General features: G+C 29.7%; 2 protein-coding genes and 1 pseudogene across 3 annotated transcripts; 2 read left to right on the top strand and 1 right to left on the bottom strand.

The window, feature by feature from the left end:
- Positions 1-484: 484 nt before the first annotated feature.
- Positions 485-1,864, top strand: LHCA6 (PSI type II chlorophyll a/b-binding protein (Lhca2*1)). The gene is made up of 5 exons (XM_028046953.2): positions 485-650; positions 731-901; positions 976-1,013; positions 1,108-1,622; positions 1,724-1,864. The coding sequence occupies exons 1-5, from the start codon at positions 604-606 to the stop codon at positions 1,736-1,738; spliced, it is 786 nt and encodes a 261-aa protein (XP_027902754.1). The 5' UTR covers positions 485-603; the 3' UTR covers positions 1,739-1,864.
- A 1,083-nt stretch (positions 1,865-2,947) lies between these two features.
- On the top strand, positions 2,948-5,263 carry LOC114162805 (pollen receptor-like kinase 3 pseudogene; annotated as a pseudogene).
- A 6,424-nt stretch (positions 5,264-11,687) lies between these two features.
- On the bottom strand, positions 11,688-16,460 carry LOC114162986 (protein NEGATIVE GRAVITROPIC RESPONSE OF ROOTS-like). 2 transcript variants are annotated; one of them, XM_028047020.2, is made up of 8 exons: positions 16,307-16,460; positions 16,147-16,222; positions 15,137-15,684; positions 14,869-15,064; positions 14,171-14,797; positions 13,768-13,812; positions 12,474-12,525; positions 11,688-12,259 (listed from the first exon to the last, which is right to left on the bottom strand). In XM_028047020.2, exons 1-5 carry the CDS (start codon positions 16,310-16,312, stop codon positions 14,778-14,780), a joined length of 846 nt encoding a protein of 281 aa, XP_027902821.1. In that variant the 5' UTR covers positions 16,313-16,460; the 3' UTR covers positions 11,688-12,259; positions 12,474-12,525; positions 13,768-13,812; positions 14,171-14,777. The 2 variants fall into 2 exon arrangements, with proteins under 2 accessions (XP_027902821.1, XP_027902820.1); XM_028047019.2 differs by having other exon boundaries at positions 14,171-14,753.
- Positions 16,461-17,971: the final 1,511 nt, after the last annotated feature.

Genomic DNA, 17,971 nt, shown 5'->3' with positions numbered 1-17,971 from the left:
AGTCAAGCTCTTCTCGGATCCGCCCACAGTTAACATCCAGGTCCTACATTTCCCTCCGTAGCTCGGCTCTCCTCCCGTTCGGCTGGTCGGGCGATCGGGGTACCTGTCTAAAAGGCTCCGATGCTTAAGTCAGTTTAAGACCGATCGGTAGGTAGCAGTATATGCTGTAATAAAATGCGAGTTGAAGGTGTTTACCAACCTACCCTGGGCTTTTATTTATAGTTTTTGGTTTGGGCCTGTGATTAGAGTTTCTTAATCATGACCCAATTGTGTTTTAAACTTGATTATTGATCCAGGTTTTGGTGTGGTCGACCGATAGGTCGTGCGTCCTGTCGATTGTCTTCATAAATGAAGGTCCACCTGACCGATGGTCCTTGATCCGCTTGACCGATGGTCCTTGGTCCGACAGTAGGCCATACTATACAATTATCTATCTTTCCATGGACTCTTATATACGTGCCACGTGTGGGTTTCATATACCATTGGCCCTCGTTTCATATTTTATCCATCATCTGGATATAGCAGATAAAGGCAGAGAAAACACAAACGTGACCCTTCTATTGCATTTTTCCATTCCACACAACACTTTCTCTCATCTCATTCATGGCTTTAGCAGTTTCCTCCACCGCATTGTCAAGTCTTCCAAACAGGTGCTGGCTCAACCACTTCAACCACCATTCTATTGCTGTTGTGTTGCTCCTAACCGTTTCATTATTTTCTGCGGATGCAGAGAAATACGTCAAAAGGTTAATTTGGCCGAAAGAACAGGGACATGGCTAGGTTTGAGCAGAAGAACAACGACAAATGCAACAAAAGGAGTCTCAGCCGTGTGTGAGCCACTTCCTCCAGATAGACCACTGTGGTTCCCCGGTAGTTCACCTCCCGAGTGGCTTGATGGCAGGTTTGTGTACAAAAGTTTCTGATTTGTAATAAATAGAATTTGGCTTAATTGCTTCAATTTTCTGTCTGCTGCAGTCTTCCCGGTGATTTCGGTTTTGACCCTCTTGGATTAGGTATATATACACTACACACGTTAGTTTTACTTCTGTACAATGTTGCGTTGTGTTTAACCGAAACCCATGTTGTTTTATGTTTTTGTCTGGTCAGGGTCTGATCCAGAGTTGCTAAAGTGGTTCGCTCAAGCAGAACTAGTGCATGGAAGATGGGCGATGCTTGCAGTGTTTGGAATTCTGGTTCCGGAGCTGCTCGAAAGACTTGGTTATGTCGAGAACTTCAACTGGTACGATGCCGGTGCGCGAGAGTACTTCACGGACAACACAACGCTGTTCGTGGTGCAAATGGGCCTGATGGGCTGGGTTGAGGGTCGAAGATGGGCCGACATGCTTAACCCGGGATGCGTTGACATTGAGCCCAAAGTGCCTCACATCACGAACCCGACGCCCGATGTCGGGTACCCGGGTGGGCTGTGGTTTGACCCGATGGACTGGGGTCGTGGGTCACCTGAACCAGTGATGGTGTTGAGGACGAAGGAGATAAAGAATGGAAGACTTGCAATGTTGGCATTTGTAGGGTTCTGGTTTCAAGCTATTTACGTTGGAGCAGATCCTGTTGAGAATTTGATGGCTCACCTTGCTGACCCTGGTCACTGCAACGTTTTCTCGGTAATTTTTTCTTCCTTCATTAATTTCCTCAAAAAAACTTAAAATACAATTTCGTAAGTATTTTATAAATATTGTGAATTTTGTTTCCCTTCAAAATGCAGGCTTTCACGCGGTAGAGCTATTATTATATATAGTTTGAAGAAAAGAGGATATGGATCTGGATGAACATATGGTATTACAATATCAGTTTTTAAATATGTACTTTTTTTTTTTATAAATGTGAACTTTACAATTGACACCAAGTCTTGATTCTTTTAAAGAAAGTGATTTTTCCTAACTAAATTAAATTAGTTATTTAAATATTGTTATATTAGTTATTACTCTACTTATTATCTTGTATGAGAAATATCATACAATAAGAAAGTTTAATGTTTAATTTAGTTTATGTTTATAAATACGTGAGTAGAAACATATGAATGAAATGATCCTTATTAGAAAAAAAATGTTAAAACAAAGTAAAATATTACCGAAAAATAAATAATACGGAGATTTTTTTTTTAATATTTATATTTTGAATTTGATGAAAATTTTGGTTGTCTTACGTTGTATCACATATTGTACTTTTATATTTCATTTTAACCATTTCAAATAAAAAAAGAAAGAAAGAAAGTGTTAATGTGTGTAAATAAATTATAAACTCTTTAATAATATACATAGAATTGAGTAGAATTAGTTTTTAATTATATTGAAATATAAAAGGAAATTATTATATAACATTAGATTCTCATATTAGAATGATAAGACAAAATATATATGTCTGATAAAAAATTATAAATAAAATTGCAAAATTGATACCAATCAAATAAAAAAAAAATAGTTATGCTTGATTTTTTTTTATATTTAAACTTATAACCAAACCTAATTTCATATGATTTAAATTAACGTTGTCCCTAAATGATGATTTAGACAATCATAAATAAAATTTAAACTGAGAAAAACTTAAAATTCATAAAATTTATGATTGATTTGATTGAGTTTTTAAATTGAACCAAACCGCGAAATGCATTCTTAATTTCATCCTTGAATGATAATTAATTTCTTCCTTAAATGATGATTTAGACAAGTTGATACAAAATGAAAAGCTAAGAATCCTATAGTTAAGTATCTAAATTCAAACCTCAATTAAAATTACAGGAATAAAACACAAATATTGTCACACAAAAAAAATGTAAAATAGAGATTGAAGTTAGGAAGTGTTATAAATGGTAAATTTCATCCAAGATGTGTTAGAAATCCTTTTTTTTTTTAATAAGCGAGTGGTTGTTTTTAAATATTATGTTAAATTTTTAAAAAATATATAATTATAGATACTAAAGTATTGAAAAAAGGTGTAGTGAAAAAAATATGTGGCAAGTTTAGAGTTTCCATGCCGAAAACCAATAGTATAGGAAGTCCAAACATATCGGAAGGAACCAGAGGAGCACCATGTCCAGTGCAACCTCCATCTATTCTTAGAATCTCCGACGGCATTTCTGGCAAAAACACACCATCATCACTCATCTCCCTCTCTTCTCTCTTCTCTCCTCTCTCACACCCAAACACCAAAACCACACTAACCCAACCTCCAACATGACACCCCGCCTCACTTTCCCTTCCCAAAACCAACCCCCCTCACAAAAAACAAACAACCTTAATCTCTGCGGGCAGCGGTCCATTATTCCGACAACCACCCAATGGCCGCTGTTCGCCTCCACCACCACCACTACCACCACTTCCTCCTCCTCTTCTTCCACCTCTTCTTCGCTCTCTCTTCTTCAACCGAAACCGAATCCCTCCTCCGTCTCAAGCAGTCCCTTGTCAACGCCGATCGCTCTCTCTCCTCATGGATCCCCAACGTCTCGCCTTGCTCCGGCACCTGGCTAGGCGTTGTCTGCTTCAACGGAGTCATAACGGGCCTTCACCTCTCCGACTTGGGCCTCTCGGGACCAATCGACGTCGACGCCCTGGCGGAGATTCGCGGCCTCAGAACCCTCAGCTTCATCAACAACTCCTTCTCGGGGCCAATCCCGGAGTTCAACAAACTGGGCTCAATCAAGTCCCTCCTTTTAACCCAAAATCGTTTCTCCGGGACAATCCCAAACGACTTTTTCGCCCCGTTGAACTCCCTCAAGAAACTCTGGCTCTCCGGCAACCGCTTCTCCGGCAGCATCCCGCAATCCCTGACCCGGCTCGACCTCCTCAAAGAGCTCCACCTCGAGTACAACTCCTTCGCAGGCTTAATCCCCAACTTCCGCCAACAGCTAAGATCGCTGGACCTCTCCTTCAACAAACTGGAAGGGCCCATTCCCGAGAATCTGGCGACGTTCACCGTGGACTCTTTCGTAGGAAACGACGCTCTGTGCGGGAAGCCGTTGGTGAAGGTGTGCGAGGCTTCCAACACGTCGTACTCGGTGGCGAGCAACGTGGGAGACGAGGAGTACGGGAACGGGTGGGGGAGGAAGGTGATCGTGGTGCTGATGGTGGCGTCGTTGGCGGCGTTGTTGTTTCTGTTTTTGACGCGGAAGCGGCGGGTGGAGTTCACGCCGGTGAGCAGGAGCAGCAGCGCGGAGGAGGCGGTGGAGGTGCAGGTGCCGAGCTCGAGGGGGAGCGTGAGTGACAGGAGGGAGAACAAGAGGGGGGACATCGTGATGGTGAACGAGATGAGGGGGGTGTTTGGGCTGCAGGACATGATGAAGGCGGCGGCGGAGGTGCTGGGGAACGGTGGGCTGGGGTCGGCGTACAAGGCGGCGATGGCGAGCGGGCTGTGCGTGGTGGTGAAGAGGATGAGGGAGATGAATAAGATAGGGAAGGAGGTGTTCGACGCCGAGATGAGACAGTTCGGCAGGATCCGACACCGTAACATCATCACTCCCCTCGCTTACCACTACCGTAGGGAGGAGAAGCTCCTCATCACCGAGTACATGCCCAAAGGAAGCTTGTTCTACGTCTTGCATGGTGATAGAGGTCTATCCCATTCTGAATTGACATGGCCCATTCGTTTGAAGATTGTGAAGGGAATTGCAAGAGGGTTGGGCTTTCTTTACACCGAGTTTTCCACCTACGACTTGCCTCACGGCAACCTTAAATCTTGCAATGTCCTCCTAAGTGATGACTACGAGCCTCTTTTGAGTGACTATGCCTTTCAGCCACTGGTGAACCCGAATGTTGCAGTGCAGGCATTGTTTGCCTTCAAAACCCCAGACTTTGTGCAGAACCAGAAAGTTTCACAGAAGACCGATGTTTACTGCCTCGGAATCATCATTCTGGAAGTGATCGCTGGAAAGTTCCCTGCTCAGTATCACAGCAATGGGAAGGGTGGGACTGATGTTGTGCAATGGGCACATTCTGCAGTTTCGGAGGGAACAGAAGCAGAGATGATCGATCCAGAGTTGTCGTCAAACGACACAAACTCACGCAATCAGATGGTGAAACTTCTCCGAATTGGGGTTGCTTGCACCGAGAATGATCCTGATCAAAGACCAAAGATGAAGGAAGCTATTAGAAGGATAGAGGAGGTACAGGTTTAAAGACATGCGTGCCAATAAGCAGCTAGCTTAGTTCAACTTTCTTTTGTAGGTGACAAATGCAGGCTTTAGCCTCTTTAAGCCAACATCTGTCCTTGTAAGCTTATACAAATCTCATACAAAATTAAATCATTTTTGGACATTATCCCTCCAATTTCTAAACTCTTCAATTTCACTCCAAAATATTCATAATTACTACAAACATTTTTTATCCTCTCTTAAATGGTGTGCTCCAACATCACTATAAGTACATATTTTAATATACATAAGTAATTTCAACACAAAAATATTTAGGAAAGATAATATAGGTACTCACAAGAAAAATGACTTTTGTTATTAGCTCTAAAGCAAACATTTACCAAATTAACAAATGAACTGCTTACAATATTGACAATATAATTTAGAAGGATATTGAAATAATGGATTTATTTTGACTAACTCAATCCTCGATTTATGTTGGTATGTATATATTTATATACAGAACAATGATATTATAATTTCTATTTTTTAATTTTTAAATAGAGAATGTGAAAAATAAGTTGTATTTTTTCTATATAAAAAAATTTAAATCATTATTATACATAAATGAAATCCATAACGATTAACACTAAGAGAAAATTATATATAAGGATTGATTACTAAAATTCCCTCTCAAATATTTTTTTTTTCTATCTATAAGATTTGAACCGAAGAAATCAAACCAAGGACTTATTTATTTGTTATTTTTTTTTAATTTTAATTGGTAGGTAATTTTTGTGTGAGTAATTATTTCTTATAAAATTATAAAATTTATAAATATTTTTTATAAAATTTGTTGTGAAAAATGTTTTATATAAAATATTTTCTAAAAAAATTATCAACAATTTTTTGCAAATTTTTTTCATAACAAAATTTATAAATATTTCTTACAAAAAATTTTAAAACAAATTTTCAATTTAAAATCATTTAATATTATTTGTTTTCCTTATAATTGCTGCCTTATTCCTCAGCATGCAACAATATTGGAAAATAATGTCGTGAGAGAAACTATGTGATCTAAAATTTTCATTTTTTTTATTTTTTTATTTTATTTTTAAATTGAAAACTAGCATGAGACCCGTGCGCACGGATCGTGTTTTTGGTTTATAAAACTTTTGTTTAGAAAACATATTTTAATATTATTATTGATAAATCAATAATTTAATTTAAAAGTTATAGATGTTATAATTGTCAATTTAAATATATTTAAACGATAAATTCATCTAACAATGATATAATTATATATTTATGTATAATTAATTATTACTATGTATTATGTGTTATATGTTATGTGTTTTTGAGTAATTTGGAATAATCAATTTGTGATGACATAAATTGTTATTTTGTTTAGATTAAAAAATGTCAGTATGATGTTTTTTAAAAATTTAATTACAGAACATGTTTGTGATAATAAGTTTAGAGTTTTAGTCAAGATTAAAGAATAAAAAACAGGTGTTAATTTTTTTTTGTTTTGGATTTTCTTGTTAGATTTCAAAGTTATTTAAAATATATTTGAAATAACTGAATCATGTTTTTTTTATATTTTTAATATTTATAACAGATTTTATTGTTAATATATATAAATTAGTGATTTGAATAATTATTATTGTTATTAGTTTAATTATTTAATGATTAATTTTATTGTTTAAATATATTATTAATTTATTTAATTATAAGAATTTGTAATAGTAATAAGTTGTGAAAGTAAAATATAAGTATATTATGTAATATGGTCATGTATAAATTAAATATAATATAAAATTGATGTTAAAACTTTAAAAAAATATATTATATGTTATATCTATAACAATATATAAAGAGAATTATCTCTTTTGTGTCCACATTTTAAAATACCAATTTTACCCTTTAAAATATAATTATTTATTAAATTTTTAAAAATTGACCGTTATTTTTACAAACATTTTTATAAAATTGTCTATCTCTACTCTTTTATTTTTTCTATTTATCAAACAATTATTCTCTCATATTTTCTAATATATTTTACTTTATTTTTAATAAATATAATTTTATTTTATATATTAACTTAATAATATTACATTACCACCTACTAATATAATATAACGTATATTTAAAAAATGTGTCGCGCCTGTGTGTACGCTAGTATTAAAATAAGATGCATACTTTGTATGATATATTAGAATAAAATATGTATGCACATATCGTTATTAAAGTAAAATTTAGGCATATGGTATTATATGGTCATGTACAAAATATATACAATGTGAAATAATGTTAAATTAGTGTTAAAATTTTTAAATAGAAATATATGTAGATATAAACACATGTATATTATAATAGAATAAAATGTAGATATATTATGTTATATGGTCTCGTACAAAATATATATAAGATAAAATTTATGTTAAAATTTTTAAATAGAGACACATATAAACACATGTATATTATATTAAAATATAATGTGTATTCATAGGTCCTTGTTAAAGTAAAATGTAGGGGTATTATGTAATAATGTCCCATATAAAATAATACAACATGAAATTTTATTAACATTTTTAAATAGAAACACATGTAGATATAAACACTTGTATATTATATTAAAATAAAATGAGTATGCACGGGACGTTGCTAAAGTAAAATGTAATATAGTCCCATAGAAAATAAATATAATATGAAATTGATATTAACATATTTAAATAGAAACAAATGTAGAAACAAACACATTTATATTACATTAAAAGGAAATGCATATGCATGAGTTGTTGTTAAAGTAATATTTAGGCATAATGTGTAATATGGTCCTATATAAAATAAATACATGGTGAAATTGATGATAAAATTTTAAAATAGAAACACAGATGTACATAAAAACCCTTGAATGTTATATTTAAATTAAATACGTATGCACATGTTGCTACTAAAATAAAATGTTGTCATATTATGTAATATGGTCAAATAAAAAAAAATAAATGAATTTGATGTTAACATCGAAATACGTGTAGATACAAACATATGTATATTACATTAGAATGAAATGCATATGCACGTGTTGTTGTTAAAATAAAATTTAGGCATAATATGTAATATGGTCCTGTATAAAATAAATACAATGTGAAATTGATAATAAATTTTTTAAATAGAATTATATTAAAATGAAATGTGTATGCACATGTAGCTACTAAAGTAAAATGTAGACATATTGTATAATATGATCCAAAACAAAAATAAAATATAATAAATCTTTCCAATTTTCAATAAATACAGAATCAACCTCCATTGAGTATTAAAACAATAGTTTAATAAATAAAGAAATAAATTAAAAAAAGTTGAACATTTCATCATAATTATAATAACAAATAATAATAATACAAATAACATTAATAATTGAACAAAAATATTAAAATGAAATAAAATTATAATATCAATAATAATAATGTTAAATATATTGCAAATTAAGAAAAACAATGTAAACATAATTAAATATATTGACAAAATATAATTCTACAGATAGTTTTTGAAATACATATGTTGTTAAAGTAAAGCTTATAGGTGTAATATAGTCCCATATAAAATAAATAAACATGAAATTGATGATAAATTTTTTAAATAAAATTATATTAAAATGAAATGCGTATGAGGTATAATGTAAGCATATTTTATAATATGTTACTGTACAAAAATAAAATATAATAAATCTTTCCGATCTTCAATAAATACAAATTCAATTTCCACTAAGTATTAAAATAATAGTATTAATAAATAAAGAAATAAATTAAAAAATATTCATTACATTTATAATAACAAATAATAATAAAAATAACATTATTAATTGAAAAAAATATTAAAATGAAATAAAATTATTGAATAAAATTATAATACCAATAATAGTAATAATAAATATATTGCAAATTAAGAAAGATAATGCACATATAATTAAATATATTGACAAAATATAATTCTACAAATAGTTTTTGGATATCGTTAAAGAAATTTAAAATATTTAAACAAATCAACAAATAAGAACGTATGAATTCAAAATCTTGATTCACAATCAAAGAAATTTAAAATAATTAAGGAAATTTACTAATCGATAAAAAATCTTTATAAATTAAATATGTAATTATTAATTATAAATATAGAAATTTAAAAGATTTCAAAACCTATGAAATAAAAAATAATTAATCCGTAGTTAGAATATTAAAAACATTTAATAAAACTAATTGGTCAATTAATAAAAAAATTTAGAAATAGATCATATAAATTGATTGTAAAAATAAATGTTTTAATCCTTGAAATATTCTCAATCCCATTTAAAAATAAATTAATTATCACTTTCAAAAGGTTAAATTGATACAAATTTAAAATAAAAATAACTAAATACAACTTTATCATTTTGGTAATATGAACAGCAAGAAATCATAAAAGTAAAAGTGGAATCGACCAATATTTTTGCAATAAACCCAATTTTTATAAAAGAGTAAGATAGCCTATTACCATATAACACTCTAGATATGTTAACATTCTATATCCTAATTTTACTTGTTACCATATAATACTCCCTTGAACCACAAATTTTGGCCAAATTTTAAAAAGATAGCTTATTCACACAATAAAATGCTTATTATACGTTGTAAAATAATATTAAAACTGACATTGTAAACAAAATATAATAAATATATTCAATACATATTGATTCAAAATTTGTTGAGTAATAATTAAAGTAATAATTTATAATAAAATATATTTATCGATTCAAATAATAATAACAAAATAGATATTGTAATATTGTTATTTTAAATGCATAAATTATTTTTTGCAATATTATGATTGATATATTGTAAATGTATTCAATATATATGAAATTCAATAAAACTAATAAATCTATTATACAGTTATGAGAATAATAATTTAACTTGTGTGTACTTATTGATTTGGATATTCATGTAGAGTGATAAATATATTATTTAAATAATCATTTGGGTTATTGACAATAATAAATTTATATTAGCTAAATTATTCAATATAATCAATAACAATAACGTGATTAAGTAAATATGACATTGTAATATGTTTTTGTTATAATATTTGTTAGTTATTTTTTATATTTAAATATATATTTGTGTTAATTGAAAATAATCGGTTTATATTAGAAAAAGTATTTTTTCTATAATTACCATGAAATGATATATTTTTGTTAGTTATTTTTTATATTTAATGTAGATTTGTGTTAATTGAAAATAATCGGTTTATATTAGGAAAAATATATTTCGTATAATTAATATGAAATGATATATTAGTTATTTTGTATTGTATAATTGATGATTAATTGTTATTATTTGACAACATTTAACTATTAATTATTCCAATATATTATTAATATAATTTATATTTCACACAGCTTAAATAAGTTTTGTGAAGTAAATTTATTCCACAGTGGTCAAATCATTATATTTTTAGAATCAATAAGACGGATTTGATTTTGGCGGCAAACAATACTTATTAGGTGTCTTTTCAATACTCTACAGTTTGATTTGGTGGAGGCCCTTTAGATTTAGTAAATCAGTTTTTTAATACTATACTCAGTATGTCTATTAACTTGGTTCAGTATGTCTATTAATTTGGTTCAATGATAGTCTAATATTTTGTGTTAATTTGTTTACTGTAGGTAGGTTATTTCATTGAAGTAGTTTTTTTTTTTTTTTTTTTCGTTCCATTATAAAGTATTGTGAAATTAATTGAAATTAATTATAAATAGTTATTTTCATGATAACGTATGGTCAAATCAATTATAAATCTTTCTATTCAAATTTGACATTATTTATTATGAAGTGTCACTATGATTAACTATAATAAACTTATTTTACTTTGAATGCTTAAATTATATTTCTGTGATATTATGATTGATTTAGTAGTTATAAAAATAATAATTTACCTAGCATAAGATTAACTATTATAAAAAATTCCATTAATAAAAGAAATGTATTATACAGTTATTAAAACGATTATTAGGTATAATTATAAAATGTATAATATTTTTTATTATAGAAATATCAATTAATTAAAGATTTGAAAAAAGAAACATTTTTAATAATTATTTAAATTAAATAGTCATTTACTTTGTATAATATAATATTACTTGTTTTGTTATAGAAGGGTCGATTAATAAGATAAATGTACTCTACATTTAATAATAGCACAATTATTATAAATAATAATAAAATTAAGAGTTATATACTATATTAAAATAAATTGTATATTTTTTGTTATTGTTATAGTTAATCGTATATATCTTGTGCAATATGACCCGTAAACAATATATGATAAGTTTTTTTTATGTTTTTTGAAATCCTATTGTGATTCCATTGTAAACAATAATAATGTACCTTTTGTTTTAATTTGTTGTATTATTTTTATTGTATTTATTTGTAGTTATATAAGATAGCGGTTTTAGTTTTTTTTTTCAATAATTGAATCTATTTCATTTAATTTGCAATAAGAAAATTGATATAACAATAATAATAATAACAATAACTTGTATAATATGAAAGTTTTTAAAGATATGAAAGATTTTGAATATAAATATTTATTATGTTTAACATAATTACAACAGAAATAAAATAAGAATTTAATGGTACATTTATTTAGCATATGATGAATTAAAATTCAATGCTAACCATGTAAGTATACAATCAACCAAGTCTAAACATCAAAGATAGCATTATCTCATACACCTTTGTTACTCAAACCACAATCTAAAATGTCTTCAATTGCCTTTAACCGTTTAGGTACCAAATTCAATCAATCGAAGGTAAATTCAACTCCTAGAACTATCGGTTGCAACAACCAATGAACACAAACACTTAAGTGACTATAAACACTAAAGAAGCATTACAAACCATAAATCATATAATGCCATTGTTAGGAAAAAAATAACACGATAGCCAAAAAAAATTTAAAAATTGAACTACATGAATTGAGATTTAGTGTGGGAAACAATGATAATTGTTGTAGTGATCAAAATCATGTTGGCCACAATCAACAACATCAGCCTCACCCACAATTATTTCATCAAGATTTAATTTGCAGACAACGTCAACAAATGATATCAGTCCAAGAAGTTGCAAAACATGAAAAATCCTGAAAAATACACAATAAAATTTCGTCACCTAAACACATGCCAGAAATATTCAAAAACCATCTCCCAAAGAGGTTTTACACTTCCCGTGCATGAAAGTCATCAAACAGAAAGAAGAAAAGAAGAACAACCAAGAATCAACTAAAAAGTTAATAAATTAAATAAATAGAAAGAAAAGTACATTCATCAAATGAAACAATAAATCGTAACATGTACCTTCTATGTGTTATTTTAACAATAAACACCATCTCCCCAGCATTTCAAACGGCTGCAGAAAAAGAAAAATAAGCACACAGATAAATGAAACGCCTTTTCTTGAAGAGACATAAAAAAAAGGTTTTCTGCAAAGATCAAACATTTGAAAGCAAAATACATAAAACCCAAACCAAGATATGATATAGCTGTAAAATTGTAAAATGGTAAGGACAAAATTGGGAGACATGAAGCATAGAGAACAACACCATCAAGAAAAACATGTACAAAAATCAAGACAGAAACATAGACATCTTCATTTCAGTCATACTTTTTCTTCAATCCACAACCATACACATTACAAAAAATCTTACCCTTTATTCAATCTACAACCATAGACATCGAAAAAGCAACTAAACACACAATAATGATATTAAAAACAAAAAATAGTAAATATACTTCATGAAAACAAAAGGTTTAAGTTTTTCTTCAAAACAATGAAAAAACAAAAGGTTCAAGCTTTTCTTCAAAACAATGAAAAAAGAAGAAGTAGAAAACAAAAGTAGAAGAAGACCATGAAGGAGGAGAAAGAAAACTCAAGCTACTGACTAAAACGTACTAATCTAGAGGACACCATCTTCATCACAAAAAACCACAAAAAAATTAAACCTTTCATGATAAAAAGAAGAAGGAACACATAAGAATTAAAAGAAAAATAAATAACACCATAAAAAACAACAGAGAAATCTGAACATAGCTTTCAATAAATACTAACCCACTGCTACAACATATTTAACAGAAAAAAAATTACAAAAACATAACCTTTTATAAAGAAGAAGGACCACAAAAGAAGTAAAAAAAATAACACAATGAAGAACAACAAACAAATCTCAACAACAAACCACAAATAGACGAAAAAAAGAAAAGAAAAGAAGACCACCAACAATAACATCATCATCCTCACTCATTCTTTTTGTTCAAAAATACTTTCTAAAAATGAAAAGTTGAACCTTTTCTTCAATCCACAGTAATAGATGTATCAAGTATAAAAAAATAAATACAACAACACCATCAACAACAACAAAACATGTTCAAGATTTTGTTAAAAAATACCTTCTAAAAATAAAAACATTAGCATTTTCTTCAAAACGAAACACATTGCAAAAATTAAATCTTTCACGAAGTAAACAAAAAAATAATAGAACAACAACAACAACAAACAGAACAAAAAAAAAACTTAAGTTGGTATGAGGAAGAAGAAAGAAGAAGGATTGAAGAAGAAGAATAAGGAATACGAAAGAAGAAAAAAAGAAATTACCTCGACGAAGTTGATTGACTTGGAGAAGAAGATCCTACCGATTGCCTTGCAATTTCACAAAGTGAAAAAAAATAACAGAGTAAGAAGAAGAAAGAAAAAAGATCCTTGAAGAAAAAAGAATAAATTAAGAAATAGAAGAAAAAATGACCTACACCAACCAAAACTTCTGTTAATCAACAAAAATAAATAGAAAAAAAAACTTAAGTTGGTATGAGGAAGAAGGAAGAAGAAGGATTGAAGAAGAAGAAGAAGGAAAACAGAAGAAGAAGGAAAACAGAAGAAGAAGAAGAAGGAAAACAGAAGAAGAAGAAGAAGGAAAACGAAAGAAGAAAAAAAACGAAAACCTAACTTGATATGAAGAAGAAGAAAGAAGAAGGATTGAAGAAGAAGAAAAAAAGCTAACCTCGAGAAAGGTGATTGCCTTGGAGAAGAAGGATGCTGCTGACAACGTCAATCAATATTTAAAAAAGACGTTCGAGTCGCGAAAACACAACCACATCAAAAAGATAAAAATACCCTCAATTTCAACCACGTGTCAATAAATTAAAATGTCTATTTCAGTAATTTACCTACACTAAGAATTTCTTAGATATATAGTAGATTTGAAGTATATATGTCAGGTTTCGATTGATCCACATTACTGACATATGGTGGTGGTGACCCTCAACCAACCATGCAATAATGTATATCGTTGGTGCACAGTTACACTAAAAGCTTCAAAGGTGAATGAAAAAGATACGAAAAAAAGCTTGTTACTGTTAAATTAATCACACTTTATTACAAATACAGAAGTTAAGATCTCATCTATAAGAAACTGGATTATGCTGTGACATTCATGGGCTACATTAAAGTTGTAAAACATAGAACTTTTCCAGATTCTTCTTCCTGTTTGTCAGCTTTCCTTGGCATGATTCATACATCCAAAAGAGTAGGAACACTACTTCATATCTTCCATGCTGTTTATGCTACTACCTTCCATGTGAAGACTTCACCATGCATAATCAAACCAATCATATCTCAAGAACAATATCTGTTACACAGAAAAAAACTGAGTAATAAAATGTAATAATGTAAACAAATCATTGAATGTGCAGAGCTTACATTCAGAATCAGTCTTCACCCATTTACTTCCATTTTCTGAAACAGTAGCAAGTTCCTCTTCATCATCACCATCTTCATTGTCCTCCTCCTCATCAAACTGAGAAATTGGTGTGGCTTCAAGGTACTTCTTTATGAACGGTGTAGCTGAACATGATCCTTGGGGATATATCTTTTTGTGAAGTATTGCCCTCAAAATCTGTGATCACAAAATGAGGGTAAGAAAATTGAAGGAGTGATTATAAGGTGATTTGCATGGTTTCTGATCTACCTTCTCCATTCTGGACTCTGTGGAGAGTGGATCTTTGAACAAAGGGGTAGGTTGAAAACCACTTTTGCAAGCAAGCATCTTCTTAAGAAGAAAAGAGAGTGATTTCTTCCCAACACCTCTCTTACTGCTATGATCCAAACAGTAATCTTTTCCCCTGCTAAATACTATACTCTTGCTTGGGTAGAAATCACCTCTGTTGTTGGCATCAGAAAGAGATTCATTTTCTTTACCTTCAGAATCCAACCTTGAATGCTCACTGTTCAAACAATCCTTGGTCAGATCATTGGCGTGTTCTTCTTGTTCACCACCCAAATTTGGCTCCACTCGCCCCTTAAAGAATATGCTGAACTCATTCTGAAGATTTGCAACTTCTTCAAGCGTGATCTCTTGTGTGCAATCCTTGAAGGAAGATGAATCCTCCACAGTGTTGTTGTTACTCCTTCCACCCGAATCTTCTTTCATGCTGTTGCTCCCAAACGTTCCAATCGCAAGGAGTGCTTGAGGCCAGTCACTGAACTCTTGTTTGCAAGGTTCATGCTTCATGTAATCTGAAGGAGGAAAAACAATCATCAAGAATGATAGAATATACAAGGTGATAGAAAGTTGCAAACACAGACTTAGAATGGATAATATTTCCACTGAGTTATTATTATATTACTTTCTCTTGTATGATAAATCAAACAGAATAATAATAATTGCAGCCTATAATTTACTCTATGTACCTAATGAAGCCCAAGTGGCATAGTTTCTGTTCCTGTGTAGAATAAACAATGGTTTACTCAACAGTACACAGTACACAGTAGACACCACCAAACCTTAATTCTGTGAACATTGTTTTGTTGTTCTTAGCCGTGAGCATTATTGTGTTCTTAACTCTGTTCAGAATAGTGTTTTATCACTATGTGCATCTAGAAAACAAAAACTCATAGCTAGCCAACGTCATAATCAGAGCTTAGTGTATCAAACCATGTAAAAACTGTGGCATGAGAGCAAGGAAAAAAATTGCTTACGGGTAGCTGAAATGGATGAAGTACGTTTGTTCTTTCCATTGCTCCCATTGATTCTGTTTTGCATCCACTCAAAAATCTGCAAAGGAAGACATGATCATGATTGATGCATGGTAGTTGGCAATGAAGAATGATAATAATGTGAAGAGAAGAGAAAGCAAACCTTCATTTTGGTGAATAAAGTTTAGAGATCCTGAAGGTAAAATATATAGAAAAAATTGAAAGATTACAGAATGATGAATGAAGAATGTAGAGTGTGGTGATCCCACACCGAAGCAAAGTCCAGCAAGTGCTGAGCTGCAAAAGGATTTAAAGTTTAAATAGAGTTGGTAATTTGTGGTTCAAGTTCCCAAACAGTGACTTTAGCAACCTCTTGATTTCTCTAAGTTGTCTTTTTATCATCCCTTTTCCCAACCATAATTTTTTTTATTTTCTTGTCTCCTTTGCCACCTGATTTTTTATGCACAAAGGATAAACAAATGTGGCCATATATATTAAATCGATTACGGAAACTCGATTTATGATGAAGGATCTGAAACCTTCAAGAATATTGGGACATTATTATTTCACATCCAAATATTCAACAACAGTTCATTTTTATACTCACATGCATGCCAAGGTTGGTGTTCTTCACTACCTGTTACCAATATTATAAATTTAACACTCTCCATTTTATTATAGTTGATCTGATATAAAATCTAGGACATTAAATATTTAAATAAGATTTTTTTTTATTGAAATAAAAGTTACCAGTATGTCTTAGAAAGTGACATAAAATTATAAATTAAGAATTATAATTTATAATAACTCTTGTAATAGAAAAAGAAAGAAAGTTTGTAACAGAGTATAATTCAAAAAAATAAAATAAAATAGTATATAATAACTCTTGTAATAGCAATGACCTTATAATACTTATAATAACAATAAATCCTGTAATTAAAAAAAATTCGTAACATAGTATAACTCAAAAAACAATTATAATATTATATATATATATATATATATATATATATATATATATATATAAACTGTTGTAAGAGAAATGAATTTATAGTATTATAATAATCCTGTAATAAAAATATAGAAAAAAAAAATCTGTAACAGAGTATAACTCAAAAAAATTATAATATTATATAATAACTGTTGTAATAGAAATGACCTTATAATATATGAAAGGATTAAAAATAATTGTTTTTAAAGTCAAAGTCTGTAAGTAATCCGTTTAAATTTAATGATTCTGAAGAATAATTAATAAATATTTTAAATTAATAAATGATCTTTTGTTGGAAATAACTTTCCTTATCTCTATATATTAATATTATTATTATTATTATTATTATTATTAAAATCAAATGATATAGGGATAAAATTATTTTATAAGAGCTGAGTTCATTTTCCTATACATATCATTATGATTGATGAATTCATTATTTTTTCACGGATAATAAAGTTATTTATATGAAAGATAAAATTGTAATGTTTAATTGTAAAAAATAAGTTATTCTCAATTTTTTCAAATGTGTTTATAATTATAAGTGGGAACACGCTGGTCACATTTCTCTATAGATATAATACATTAAACTATATCATAATTATTTAAAAAATAAATGCAGTGCTTATTTTTCGGTGGAGAAGTTATTTAGTTAGATTTGAATAAAGAGATCATGTACTTGCTTATTTCATTAAATAAGAAAAGTACTTTTATTTGATTAAAAAATACAATTGTTTGATTAAAAAATATAAAAAAAAATGGTTAAGAAAAGAGCGTATATCCCTTTATTATAACTATGTAGATAGTAACAAATAAAAAATATAATAAAATATTTTG

The sequence above is a fragment of the Vigna unguiculata genome, chromosome 9 (genome assembly GCF_037176805.1).
Source record: "Vigna unguiculata cultivar grain cowpea cultivar isolate G323 ecotype 2 chromosome 9, ASM3717680v1, whole genome shotgun sequence".
Lineage (NCBI taxonomy): Eukaryota > Viridiplantae > Streptophyta > Magnoliopsida > Fabales > Fabaceae > Vigna > Vigna unguiculata.
The sequence above is the reverse complement of the archived record's forward strand: the minus strand, read 5'-3'. Positions and strand labels throughout refer to the sequence as shown.